The sequence below is a fragment of the Mytilus galloprovincialis genome, chromosome 2 (genome assembly GCF_965363235.1).
Source record: "Mytilus galloprovincialis chromosome 2, xbMytGall1.hap1.1, whole genome shotgun sequence".
Lineage (NCBI taxonomy): Eukaryota > Metazoa > Mollusca > Bivalvia > Mytilida > Mytilidae > Mytilus > Mytilus galloprovincialis.
Window position 1 is genome coordinate 92,593,995 of NC_134839.1, and position 14,054 is coordinate 92,608,048.

Genomic DNA, 14,054 nt, shown 5'->3' on the forward strand with positions numbered 1-14,054 from the left:
TAGAACGTGCAAATTACCTATGACCTTGACCTCAATTTCAAGGTCATAAACCAAGGATCTCAAATCAAAAGACCCTAGGTCTTTATTATGTATGGTTAATGAGTTATATGTCTTTACGCATAATTCTAAATATAAGATGGGCAAAAACTCCTATTTATTGTTTGCGCACCCTTTCAACCAAAATTTATAAGTAACGGCATGTCGCAACTAACAATTTAGTGAAAATAAGATGTAGATATGTTATAAGGTTTTGAAAATAAGTAAAAATAAGCCAAAATAAAAAATTTAGAATATGACCTTGACCTTGACCTAATTTTCATTTTTTTTGGACCAAGGATCTCAAATTAAAAGACCCTAGCTATAGGTCTCTATCACTTATGGTTTACCAGTTAGAAATGCAAATCACTTATATCAAATACATAAGGGGGAATAACTCTCATATGGAGTATCAGGATAGCTTCGGTTAAAACTAAACTCGAATCCTGAAGATGTAACGAGCAATTTGGTAAAATAAATTTGTCATAATCTTTTACGGTTGCGAAGGAGTAGTGGCCACAAGAAAAACAGTGTTTGGGGAGATAACTCTTACTGCGCGGTTGTCAGTTTTAAAGCGTATAAACTATACGATATCATATTCCAAATATCTAAGCGACATCTTTTGAAACAACAAAATTACGCAAGAAAAAAAATTAGGCGAAAGAAAAAAAAAATAATAATCAGAACAAAATCAATATAGGTCTTTCCACGGAAAGGTGGAAAGACCTAATTAGAAAACAGAACCTACAATGTACATGTATAGCTGCTAATTTAGAAAAAAAATATAATGGATAAATGATTGACTGTGTTACAACAAAACCAAGATACAAATGTAACTCAGTGAAGCTATTTATGAACATTTAAAGAGTTTGTGTTGACTGCAACAAAAATCTAGAATAAGGGATAGTAATCTTGCTGTGTTAACATCCATTTAATTAGCAATTGATCCAAAAGCTAAATGTTTCAGAAAAAAGACCTGGATACTACATGTACAAACATTGTTAATTAATGCCATTTGTAGAGCAGGACCTGCTTACCCATCCGGAGCACCTGAGATCACCTGTTTTGGTGGGGTTCGTGTTGCTCAGTCTTTAGTTTTCTATGTTGTTTCTAGTGTACTTTTATTTGTATGCATGTCTTTTTCAGTTTTAGTCATGGAATTATAAGTTTATTTTCCATTTATGAGTTTGCTGTTCATCTGGTATCTATAACCCCAAAGTTTCCCCTGGGTCAATTATTTTTTTCGCCACCTCTTTCGCCAAAACAATATATATTTCCCCACTTTATTTTTTAATTAGCCACAATATTACAATTTATCTGTTTTGATATGATTGTCTTGAACCTCTTTTTCATAGTTCAGTGAGTGACTATATAGCTACTCGAAGAATTGTTTGCTATGTTGATTCTCTATTATAAGTTATACGCTAACGATTTTTGTATGTGTGCAACTATATGGTCATAATGCCAATCTAACAGTTCTCATTTGACCAAGTAATCATTGATAATTCACAAAGTTAAGTTTCCTAGTTCAAGTCAGTATCTCAGATATGATAGCATATTATATTTAATATTTGTACTATATTGTATGGTGAACATATCTGTCTGGTAGGTATAATATAAACACCTGTCATTTATCAATAATTCAACACAACTTGAGGTCCTCTGATGTTCAGTACTTCAGTACTTTGATTTGTTAATGTGATGAATATGGTCCGATATGCAGCTCCAATAAAAGGTTTAGATTGGAAATCAAATGAACCAACAACAGTATACGTCATTAATTTAAAAACAAAGGCTGTGACATCTCTGGAAACAGCCAATGTATTCACTATGCATCATGTTAATGCTTTTGAAAGTGGAAGTGAAATAATCGTTGACATTTCATCATATCCTAGTCCAAGCTTTGTTAAAAACTTAGAAGTTTCTATTCTTAAAGATCCGATTAAACGCAATTTATTTGATGCGCATGCTTATTTAAGAAGATATATAATAAACTTGTCTAAAGAGAGTATAATTTTTGAACCAATACAGGGATCGAGAACGGTACCGTTTTCTCACAATTTAGACCTGCCTACAATAAATGAAAATTACAGGTATAAAGAATACTGTTTTGTGTATGGCGTAGTACTAAAAATAGACAATGTTACTCTCAGTAGAGAGGCAATTGTAAAAAAAGATTTATGCAGGGATGACAATGATAAATATTGGTACGTTGAAAACCATTATGCTTCGGAAGCTGTGTTCATCCCGTCGCCGACTAAAAAGACCGAGGACGATGGGTATCTGTTGGTACCAATTCTTGACGGTTACCAGAAGAAAAGTTACATTGCCATCATTGACGCAGTTTCTATGGAAATTATTAACAAAGCAGATTTGCCGACATATGTTCCATTTAATCTTCATGGTAGATTCTTTGATGGTGTTCTGTAACTAACAACACAATCATAATGTTAACAAAACAATGCAGTAGAAGATATGACGAACAAAGGCACTCCGAACAGCCTTATGTAAGGTTAAACAGGGCTTCGTTGAACAATTGCGCATTTTGCCGTTATCGTGCTTTATCAATTAATCCTAATATGAGTGACCTGTCATGACCGGTGAATAATCTGTATCCATTATATAGCCGGGGACACAAGAATGACAAAGATAACCGACATCAACAAATGGTTTAACAACATTTAATGCGTAATATATCTTTGTAAACATATTTATTTTTGTGAGATCTGAATCTGAATGACCTTTAATATTAAAAGCATAATGTATTTCATTCAGAGAAGTCTGTGTTGAATACTGGAGTTGAGTGCTGATGTACATTTACAAGAAGACAACGCCAACTTGATACAATTTGAAAGCGTAAAGAATAGGTTTTTTTCCCAGGATGTTCAACTTTTCCTAATCATTTGTTTCCCTTAAAGGTGCTTTTTGTTGGAGTGTACCCCACTGTGCAAGGGCTGTATGGCTATGTCAATGTCGTTAAAAACTTCAATTATCGCGTATGAGAACATCTGAAAGCTTGATGAAATAATAGTGCCTTACAATATTACAAAGCAAATTTAAAAGTTAAGCAAAGCAAATTAACAATTTTTGTGAACATATCATTCTCTAACATACTAAACGATTTTTTTTACTGACGAATTGCTAATAGCATACAGAGGAAGTTCCCTAATAATATTGAGGTCGCTAAGTCAAGGGTCAAGGTCGTAGTTACTTTTTTGATTGAAATAACTGGAAGGTTGGTTAATGTTTATAACATAGAACTACATGTATAAGACTAGTGTTTTCATTCTTGAAGTGCAGGATATCTTGTCTTTCAATTTGATATGACATATTTTTATTATAATTGTCAATCTAAGAAACTGAATGGACAAACTTACTGGAAGATGGATTGATGTTCATCATAGCATGCTATAAAATACTCTTAAATGAATCATATTTTTTTTTGTCTTATTGACGTATAACCCACATCTCTTTTCATTTATAAATCGTATACAGATTTTGTTCGTTAACACGGAAAAATAAAGCTTAAACATACATTCGAGAGAGTAACTACTATTAGTATTAAACCTTTTTTATATTAATAGGAGTTACTGGGAAAATCCACCTTACTGCCCGTGTTATAAATAACGACCTGAACACTGCAATTTTATTGCACCATTTCAAGCCCTTCTACATTAGAACAGATTCCGACAATTTTACCTTAGAGCAGATCTGGACTAATTCCGAAATTTCTTTTGTTCTAGGACCGAACTATTCTAGAATGGCTGTTAAGGACTAATCTGTGACAGATTACCCCCCGTATATCGGGTTCTTTTCGCGGGGTGTAAAATTTCGCTTATTTTCGCGGATAGAACAAAATTGCCAAAAAAAGGTCGAACTGACCCACCACCTGAAAGTGTATTCTTATCAACTTTGTCATTTAATTCCCACACGTTGAATAAATTTTCGGATGCAATATATTTCCAACCAAATCTGAATATCTCTCACGTTAACGTTGTAGGTGCTCCCGACCAGGATTGTTTGTTTATCTGTCAAATTTTGTGGTTTTCTCTGGAAACTCCGGATTCCTGAACCAATAATAATATATAATCGCCATGAAATAGCAGAATAGTGATGAGAGAGTGGCATTATACACCAACCAAACAATGGTCAAATAAGTCAACTTAATCCACTCCAGTAATTTTTGTATTTCTTATCTCTTAATATATAAATTGTCATTATATTATCAAATGACAATTTTAAATTTAGCATATATCAATTAAGTGGGTTTCGCTAAGCAAAAATACATTTTGGCATATCAACTCATTAAGTTCAGCTTGATAAACGCGGTGTAACTATCAACGAATCGTCAAATGACAGAAAAAAATATTTTATAAGTTAATATTAAATGACCTAGCCTAAACTTTATTCTTTAGATGATGCGTTAATTGTCTAGTTCTTGTCCGCGTTGCTCTTCTTCCATATAAATGTTTTTAAAAGGTTTGTTCTATACTTGTTCGAGGACAGAACTGATCTGTAGTGACTTTTAAAATAACTGTTCTGTGACAGATTATTATGGTTTATTCCAAAAAAGCAGTTCGAACTGACCCAACTGAACCTATATTGCTTGTATGTGTTGCTCTTCTTCCATCTAGATGGGCTACAAGGTTGGTGTTATACTTGTTCTAAAACAAAAATAAACATAACATTTGCATTAGTAATTCTTTAAGACCACGTGTATGCAAGAACGTGCTGACAAAGAGACTTGCTATTGTTATTTAATGATTTACTACTGGGAGTCCGTAAAGACGTTGTTGAGGAATATCTTAGGTATTTGTTTAGGATGTTGTACTATTCTTTCCAATTTTCGCGAATAAGGTCCTAACTTAGGAAAGGCAAATTGATGTGGCGGGGTTAAACATGTTTGTAAGCGCTCAACCCTCCCCTAACCTGGGTGAGAGGTTTTGCAGCATAAAAATGCATAATTAAGTTAACGTAATAAACGAATAGCATTAAAAATGTTATCTTAGTGATATTTCTATATACTTGACAGAGTAAATCCAAGACAACATTTATAACAAACTAATTTACAATTGAGAAAAATAATATATGAACAAATGAAGGAAATAAAGAAGAAAATCTTACAGGTATTGATAATAACCATCGTATTTCCAATGTAAAATAAAAGAGGCTTAAGTTTTGAATAAATAAGTAAATTGGTTTTCCTGGTATACAAACAGCTGTTCCAATGTTATGTGTACAAGTGTTTTTGTATTGAATTTAATGCATATTTTGTACCAGGTAAGTCTAATATATAAAATATTTTTTTTCATTTTTTTTTTATTATTCTTGCAAATAGGGAAGAAATTTCTAAGAAAAGTTGCAATTCAACCTTTAATTGTGCAAAGTAATACATAATCAATTACTGCTCATAATAGTAAAATTTGGACATGTCGGATTTGATATAGATGTTATAAATCAGCTTTATATGTACAACATTGAACTTCACAAGTAAGTAAGATTCAAATTCTAATCCCCTGTACTTATAGTCCTTGAAACACTCAACATAGCATTTGTTTGCATCGCCGCAATACCGACTCCAAGTTTTCTATAATAGCAGATATTACATATTTTGAAATGAACGAAATAGTAATAGCATCATTACAGCTTGCTCTTGTATTATTTATTTGGGTAAATTTATATCTGCATGGTTATTTTGTTCTTTAACAATCATGACAATGGTAATGGTCTATGACATAACGTCCCGAATATGCTGTAATATTTGTCCCTGTAGCCTAAGCAAAAGATATTTTACTTTTATTTTCTAGAAATATATACTCTTTTTTATAAAATGTACATTTTAAAGAGATAGAGCAAAGTCCTCTATTTTATTTCTCACTCGGGCCCTTGTAAAAAAGTCTTTTAACATTCACTTACATTCAAAGTTTACCTGCTCCATATGTATACATAGTTGTGGCTTATTTCTTGATATGACAAACATTTTAACGCCTGAATTAACCTCAAAATCACAACTTTGATAGGTTTTGTCAAATTTCGAGTATTAATCCGCAAAAATGTATAAGGACATTCCTAACAAGAATCAGAATTCTGTTGAATGTAAAGCTATAAGTTGTCCTTCGGATACAAAAACAATTATTTTTGGTTAGACTTCGGAAAGAAATATAGAAGTTACACACAAAAAGAGAGGTATTAAACAACATATGGCACAATCATATAATCATATGAACAAAACATTTACAAACGAAAAGTATTTTTTGAAAATCTTATGAAAACGAAAGCAAAAAAAAAAGCATCATGCGTACATGTTTAATGCTGTTTAACTGAAATGGCAATACCTTACGGTTGATATTTCCATAAAACATCTATTAAGGTTTACACCACATAAGAACCCTTGTTAGAGCTTTAATATGTTGAGATGGTTATTTGAAGTCCCTGTTTTGACGACGACTACGGTGGGTTTTTTAACGACATTGCCTACCCATGAGGTTCTTGCACGGTCGGTATTGCCCGTTTTGACCGGAAGTGGCTGTGTATTAATATATCCCATGAAATCAAACGTTCTTACCCTTTTAGCATCGGTTATACTGCCGAATAGTTGAACCAAAAGCCAACCATTAAACTTAGACAGCACAATAGAAAAAAAATAGAATAAAAAAAATGTTCTTAATATAACAAAAGGAAAATCTAAAATGAGATCCACAATCTAAACTACATCACTCGATATGTTTTTTTTTTCTATCTGAACATCAACTCATAAAGGTTTCTGGTTTTATAATAGTTACATGTAATTATTTTATCTCGATGTAACTTTTGTCGACGAAAATTGATATCTAGTTTAGTCGATTTAACCAGCGTTTCCTGCATGTTTTTATGTTCATGAAGCCATATATTAATATTAACACATACTCGGTCTGATAGATACGTACCCCTGGAGGTGTCATACCACCAATTACTCCCTCAAATTTAGAACGTATGTGAAAGTAGGCCTACTCGGACAAAAAATAGTGCATTTGATGTCATTGTTTACTTAAACTAACCAACAAATTGGCAGAAATGAAACTTTTGGTGATTGAGAAATATATTAAGACCATTTTGAGCTAAAATTTACTTGTTTATGAGTTTGCATTCAAAATTGAGGATTAATGCACTCCATAGTATACTAATTTAAGATTTCCAGAAAACCAGGGGTTATTTTAGTGGTACCTCTATTCGGAAGACCTTTTCTTTTTATATGATTTTAAACATCTGTTGAACATTGGCATGTAGAAAGCTGATACATGTACGATTCAGGATATACCTGGTTTCTATGAAGTTAAACTTAAGGTAAAATATTTAGAAAGCTGTAAAAATTGTAAAATTTGGTTGAACAGATAGGGACTTTTAATTGGTGGTATGACACCTGGAGAGTAAGTCGAGAAACAAAAGGATATGCGGTATACGTCCAAGTGAAAGTATAAGGAAGGCAATGGTTATCGTAAGATCAGAGTAAACTTCCAAGACAAATAAATAATTTGAAAGAAACCACTGAATGACTATGTAATCAACATGAGATTGTTTAATGGAAATTACCAGAAGTTTTAATTTAAACTTAAAAAGCACATAATTAGTCAAACCATATATATATCTATAATACTAAAATTACGAGGTCCAATTTGTCAGCCGTCATCGGGTAAAAACGACAAATCAAAGAATTCAACTCTATATATAACTAATATAGGACAATGGTGTAGATTAAAAATTACACCACTCCAGACCCTTTTGTTTTCAGCATAATTAAATATTGCCAATAATTAACAAGTTCCGGGTCGAATCCGATACCGATACAAATAGTATATTCAGCTATTACCTTATCTGTACGTTCCGCATTTGACAGGCGCACCACCAAACGGTGTATTTAGGATTTTGCTATATACACGGGTCATAATCAAAGGCCTGACACTACTAAATTCAATCATTGTCAAATTGTTCCCTATTGTAGTTTTATTCAGCAATCAGTAAGACTTTCTAAGATAACTAATATAGGACAATGCTGTTGATTAAAAAATACTCTATTCCTGGATAGCCAGGACCTTTTGTTTTCCAAATAATTAATATTTCCAATAATTGATAAGTTCCAGGTCGACGGGTTCAAACAGAAAGATTTGAAAGCAGAGAAAACTGTGTATCTTATAATCGACATGACTTATCAGATGACAATACCAATTACTAAAATAAGGCTTAGGCATAGTTATTTATAGTATAACTAATCGCCGTATTTGAATATCAAAAAATAAGACAACGCGTGACCGAACGACGCATGGATTAAACGAGTGCGCAGCACGAGTTTAATCCATAGCGGCGTTCGGTCACAAGTTGTCTTATTTTTGATATTCAAATACGGCGATTAGTTATACTTTTTATTACATTGTCAAATGGCTTTTTTATGAAATTAATGTAGAAAATGTAAGGGACTATATGTTTTTCCTACGCATTTACAATTTGTTTTGATCCGACGTTATCGACGTCTTGACAACGCCTATTGTTGTATGACGTCAGAGAGTGAAATAACCACGTTTATTTCACATGTGAAATTATCGGTTTTTATCTAAGGCAGCAACCATTTGATTTTCTGGGGGGGGCTATGGTTTTTTTTTCTGGACAAATTTTTTTTTTCGCCTGCGGCGAAAAACAATCTATTTTATTTGCGACAAGTCGAAAACAATTTTTTTCTTTCAATTTTAGCATTACATATAGTGGCAGCTGAGGGTGAAACAAACAATTTTTTTTTCTCAGAATCAAAAACAAATTATTTTTTTCTCCAAAAACTGGAAACAAACTTTTTTTTCCAAAAAAAACCATAGCCCCCCCCAGAAAATCAAATGGTTGCTGCCTAACTGGGAAATCAATGTAATTTATTGCAACCAATGTAATAAATACTTTAATTCAGTCACGGACCCGCGATATCACCTAGAGGTATAGGGGGAGGGTTGAGATCTCACAAACATGTTTAACCCCGCCGCATTTTTGCGCCTGTCCCAAGTCAGGAGCCTCTGGCCTTTGTTAGTCTTGTATTATTTTAATTTTAGTTTCTTGTGTACAATTTGGAAATTAGTATGGCGTTCATTATCACTGAACTAGTATATATTTGTTTAGGGGCCAGCTGAAGGACGCCTCCGAGTGCGGGAATTTTTCGCTACATTGAAGACCTGTTGGTGACCTTCTGCTTTTGTTTTTTTCTATGGTCGGGTTGTTGTCTCTTTGGCACTTTCCCTATTTTCATTCTCAATTTTATTGTATATATTGAATGTAGGACCGAAAGTCACAATTCAGTTTGTATATGTTACAGACGTTTTCTCAATTAAGGCATTAGATAGGATTCGGCTATTTCATATATTGCAGCTTAATCAATACGTTTTCCGAAAAGGAACACTCGGTCAATATTGTTTGACGCAAAAAATGAGACACATGGACATCTTATTTTTCATGTGCTCTCGACAGATGCAAAGCCTTACCACCTTAGATTGGCGGACACTTTTTTTGCAATGAGAGCAAAAGGCTGAAGCAGCTAAAGTGATGTGCCAAAAGCAAGGAAAACTTTCCGTGTTAGGAAACCTTTATTTGTCTCAATTTTGTCTCTTTTTAAAATAATAGAACCAATGATCCATAAAATATACATGTATGTATAAATTGATTGGTTAATCGATATAAAATATTGAATGTGTTTAAAAAAAAAGAAAGAAAGAAGAGTATTTCATTAAGTAATTAACATATAAAACCACTTTATAATAATATAATATATAATCTATATAAGATGCGGTGTGATTGCCAATGAGAAAACTATCTCATGTGAGAAACTATCTCACAAAGACCAAAACCGAGACAGTATAGCAAACTAAATCTAGTTTCGAATTTTGTATACCAGAGTCATTGTAGCTTTGCAGTTTGTTAAAGAGGCGCCAAATAATTAACTGCAATGTACCATCAATTCAAGTGACTGTGTGAAATAATTCTTCAGTATTTTATAAATTTCAGGTATAGACAAAATGGTTTTCCTTCCGATGTTTGTTATTTATCTGGTTGGACTATTTAGTTATTGCAGTAAGTATTTCAAACTTATAAAATTAAGGTAAGTGTAAAAGAATTGCAGTCATGTTTCACAAAATCTTTTCTGCTGATATATGCTGATTTAGTCGAGAATAACTAAAGTTTGATGTTTCATTCCGTCCGCAAATTTGTTACTACCTAAAAGAAAGGGGTTGGTCACACAAAACGAAAGTTTTACAGCACTCCAAACCTCACACATTCTTGACGGTAGCAGTTACGTAGATAGACGAACTCACGGATTTTGTAAACAATTTACGCATTTGAATTTACGATCTTGAAAGTGATTAATGTGACACATTAAATGGTGAAGTAAATTGAATATTAAACAGAAAAAGTACCAATGCATAGAATGCAGGTAAATTTTATAATATTGAATTCCCTAATCATACTTATTTTTTTTTTTTATTGCCAGATTGTTACGAGGTAGTAGGAAGATGTATCAAATTTGGAAAAGATGAGCAAATGTACACACTTATTGGAGGAGATCGTAAATGTATAAAAGAAAATGGTTTCACATACTGTAGAGAATGGGCATGTCATAAGAAATGTTCAAGTTTTAATAATTGGCCTGGAATATGTGAACCGTGCCCAGGAGGTAACGCCTATAGTTAAAAATAAGATTATTCATATTGCAGAGTACTTATCCAATGAAGCACATGACAATAAAAAAGATGTCACTGGTATGATTGTCAATGAGACAACTCTACACAAGAGATCAAAATTAAAGACATAGCATTTTTTCAAAACATTTATAGGTCACCGTACGGGCTTCAACAATGAGCAAAGCCCATACCGCAAAAAAATGTAACACAGCTACAACAGACAACCACTGAATTACAGATTCATGCACATGGAACAGTCTCTCGTTGTGAGAACTTTGATCAAAATACTAGTATCTTATTTGTGTAAAAGTAAAAAAAATATAAAAAACATTAAACTCCTATGCTATTTTCTTTTACTTGGTGAACATTGTTTCTCAGATAACTTTAAAATTTCGTAACTTTAGCTTTAGTTTGATCATCATTGACCATGTTTACAAGTTTCCTTAGTTGTTTTTTTATTGTTATTTATTTTTCCATTTTTTCTATTTAGATTTTCAAAACCTAAAGAGTAAGACGTATGTCTTTTGCTTTTTTACCATGACCTGATTATAAAAGTTATTTCGACGCCATTACTGATATACTCACAGTGCTTTGTAAATATATTTTTTTTAATTTGGATTGCTATGGTAAAAAAAATCAGCTATAGTCCATGTGTTTATATTCCAATAAGTAATGCTATACAGACTAGTTCATATTTTAGATATTACTTTTATCATTTTAGATACATGTGCTGATGTTGGACAAATATTTGATAAAGGTGATTTCTTTAAATGTGCTGACAATGCCAACAACTGTCAATGCAGCAATAACAACAGAGTAAAATCGACAAGGAAAAACGCCAGTGTTAAAGAGATGTGTCTTGATGATTTAAGAAAGGCTGCCAAGCCATAAGGCTTCTAAAAACTCATGTGAATTATTCAAATCAATTTATAATATAGTATTAAAAATAGAATAGTATTTCTTAGTATTATGCACTATACACTATTAATGAACGGATTGCAGAAATTACCAAAAAATATCTGACATCGCAAAGACCACACCTACCATGACAAAACTTGCCATATCGGACCCTTCTCTTATTTTTTATTTTTTTTGCATTATTCAAGAAGACAAATTTGAGAGGACTTTTTTTGCGTAGATAATTGTGATTTTTTTAAACAATTGTTGAAAATGTGCAGACATAAGTAAATGTGTAATTTCAGAATTCTCTAGTAATTCCCCATTTAAAACTAAAGACACTTTCTAATATAACCATTGTCCTACATTGTATACCCCCATTAACACATTTCATAATCGCCTGTGCTTTTTCATTGATGTACATCATTTATGTTTATTTTACCACGCCACTGTGAACACTATAATTGGCTATTTTGTGGCGTTTTAATTGATGGATGGTATTGCAAAATACTTACAACAGATAAAAGTACACAGTACGTACAGTGAGCAACTCACGACAGATGACAGTAAAGTACACAGTACCTACAGTGAGCAAATCACGACTAATTCAAATGAAAAGTACACAGTACGTACAGTGAGCAACTCACGACAGATAACAGTAAAGTACACAGTACCTACAGTGAGCAAATCACGACTAATTAAAATGAAAAGTACACAGTACGTACGGTGAGCAACTCACGACAGAAGACAGTAAAGCACACAGTACTTGCAGTGAGCAAACTACGATAGATGACAGTAAAGTACACAGTACCTACAGTGAGCACCTACGGATTAAAATTTTGTTCATCATAATTTTCATTTCTTCTTCTTCTTCTTGTTCTTGTTCTTGTTCTTGTTCTTGTTCTTGTTCTTCTTCTTCTTTTTATTCTTCTTCTTCTTCTTCCGCCACTTTCAAAAAGAATGAACTTGTCCGCAGCATTTCTCCAAAACCGCTTTTCAGATTTACTTAGGGTTTCATAGAATAGTAGACTAATATGTCTTGAGCCATCAATCTTTCGTTTGTGCATTGGGGTCTATTAAGGGGTATTTTGTGGGGTAGGGAGGGGTTTACTATAGAACCCTATGGGATTTTATTTTCTAAAATTTTTAAATGAATATAACTGGAAAACTGTAAGTGATAGATACATGCAGTCTTCAGAAATAATTAAAGGACAATAAAACAAATCACATGAAATATAGGGGAGTCCCTGGGGGTCCCCAACCCCCTTCAATTTGAGAATATGCTTTTATCTTGTAGACGGTCCAGATCCCCACTCCTAAACCATATATATTCTTGATTTGGACAATAAAACAAATCAAATGAAATTAAAGGGAAGTCCCCGGGGAGTCATCCCCACCCCGTTCAATTTGAGAATGTGCTATTATCTTGTAAACGGTCAACGTCCCCACCCCTAAACCATATATATTCTTGTAGGGGACAATAAAACAAATGAAATAAAATAAAAGGGAAGTCCCTAGGGGGTCACCCCACCCCCTCTTGTTTGAAAACTTATAAACCGTCAACATCCCCACCCCTTAACCATATATCTTCTTGTATGGGACAATAAAACTTATCAAATGAAATTAAAGGGAAGTTCCTGGGGGTCATCCCCACCCCGTTCAATTTGAGAATGTGCTATTATCTTGTAAACGGTCCAGACCCTCACCCTAAACCATATATATTCTTGTAGGGGACAATAAAACAATTTAAATGAAATAAAAGGGAAGTCCTGAGGGGGTCACCCCACCCCCTCTTGTTTGGAAACTTGTAAACAGTCAACATCCCCACCCCTAAACCATATATATTCTTGTAGGGGACAATAAAACAAATGAAATGTAATAAAAGGGAAGTCCCTGGGGGGTCACCCCACCCCCTCTTGTTTGAAAACTTGTAAACAGTCAACATCCCTCCCCTAAACCATATATATTCTTGTATGGACAATAAAACTGATCAAATGAAATTAAAGGGATGTTCCTGGGGGTCACCCCACCCTGTTCAATTTGAGAATGTGCTATTATCTTGTAAACAGTCCAGATCCCCACCCCTTAACCATATATATTCTTTTAGGGGACAATAAAACAAATAAAATAAAATAAAAGGGAAGTCCCGAGGGGGTCACCCTCCCCCTCTTGTTTGAAAACTTGTAAACGGTCAACATCACCACCCCTAAACCATATATATTCTTGTATGGGACAATAAAGCAAATCAAATGAAATGTAGGTAAAGTCCCTGGGGGTCACCACCACCCCTCCTGTTTAAATACTTGTAAATGGTGGAGATCCCACCCCTAAGCCATATATATTCTTGTATGGGACAAAAAATCAAATCAAATGAATATGGAACAATATGAATGGCGAGTTATGGGAGCTTTGTTTGGGAGACTTCGTAACAGCATC

General features: G+C 33.4%; 2 protein-coding genes across 2 annotated transcripts; both read left to right on the forward strand.

Annotated features, from left to right (window-relative positions):
- The first annotated feature begins 1,724 nt into the window (after nt 1-1,724).
- Nucleotides 1,725-2,806, forward strand: LOC143064880 (uncharacterized). Its single transcript, XM_076238069.1, has one exon. The coding sequence runs from the start codon at nt 1,738-1,740 to the stop codon at nt 2,464-2,466; it is 729 nt and encodes a 242-aa protein (XP_076094184.1). The 5' UTR covers nt 1,725-1,737; the 3' UTR covers nt 2,467-2,806.
- Nucleotides 2,807-5,291: 2,485 nt separating this feature from the next.
- Nucleotides 5,292-11,678, forward strand: LOC143064881 (uncharacterized). Its single transcript, XM_076238070.1, has 4 exons — nt 5,292-5,316; nt 10,048-10,113; nt 10,532-10,714; nt 11,443-11,678. Exons 2-4 carry the CDS (start codon nt 10,059-10,061, stop codon nt 11,610-11,612), a joined length of 408 nt encoding a protein of 135 aa, XP_076094185.1. The 5' UTR covers nt 5,292-5,316; nt 10,048-10,058; the 3' UTR covers nt 11,613-11,678.
- Nucleotides 11,679-14,054: the final 2,376 nt, after the last annotated feature.

Bases quoted from the DNA above. Each gene is read 5' to 3' on its own strand.
- LOC143064881 (XM_076238070.1), top strand. From the start codon at position 10,059: ATGGTTTTCCTTCCGATGTTTGTTATTTATCTGGTTGGACTATTTAGT. The intron at 10,114-10,531 runs GTAAGTATTTCA...TTTTATTGCCAG, and splicing joins TGGACTATTTAGTTATTGCA to ATTGTTACGAGGTAGTAGGA. The intron at 10,715-11,442 runs GTAACGCCTATA...TTATCATTTTAG, and splicing joins ATGTGAACCGTGCCCAGGAG to ATACATGTGCTGATGTTGGA.
- LOC143064880 (XM_076238069.1), top strand. From the start codon at position 1,738: ATGAATATGGTCCGATATGCAGCTCCAATAAAAGGTTTAGATTGGAAA.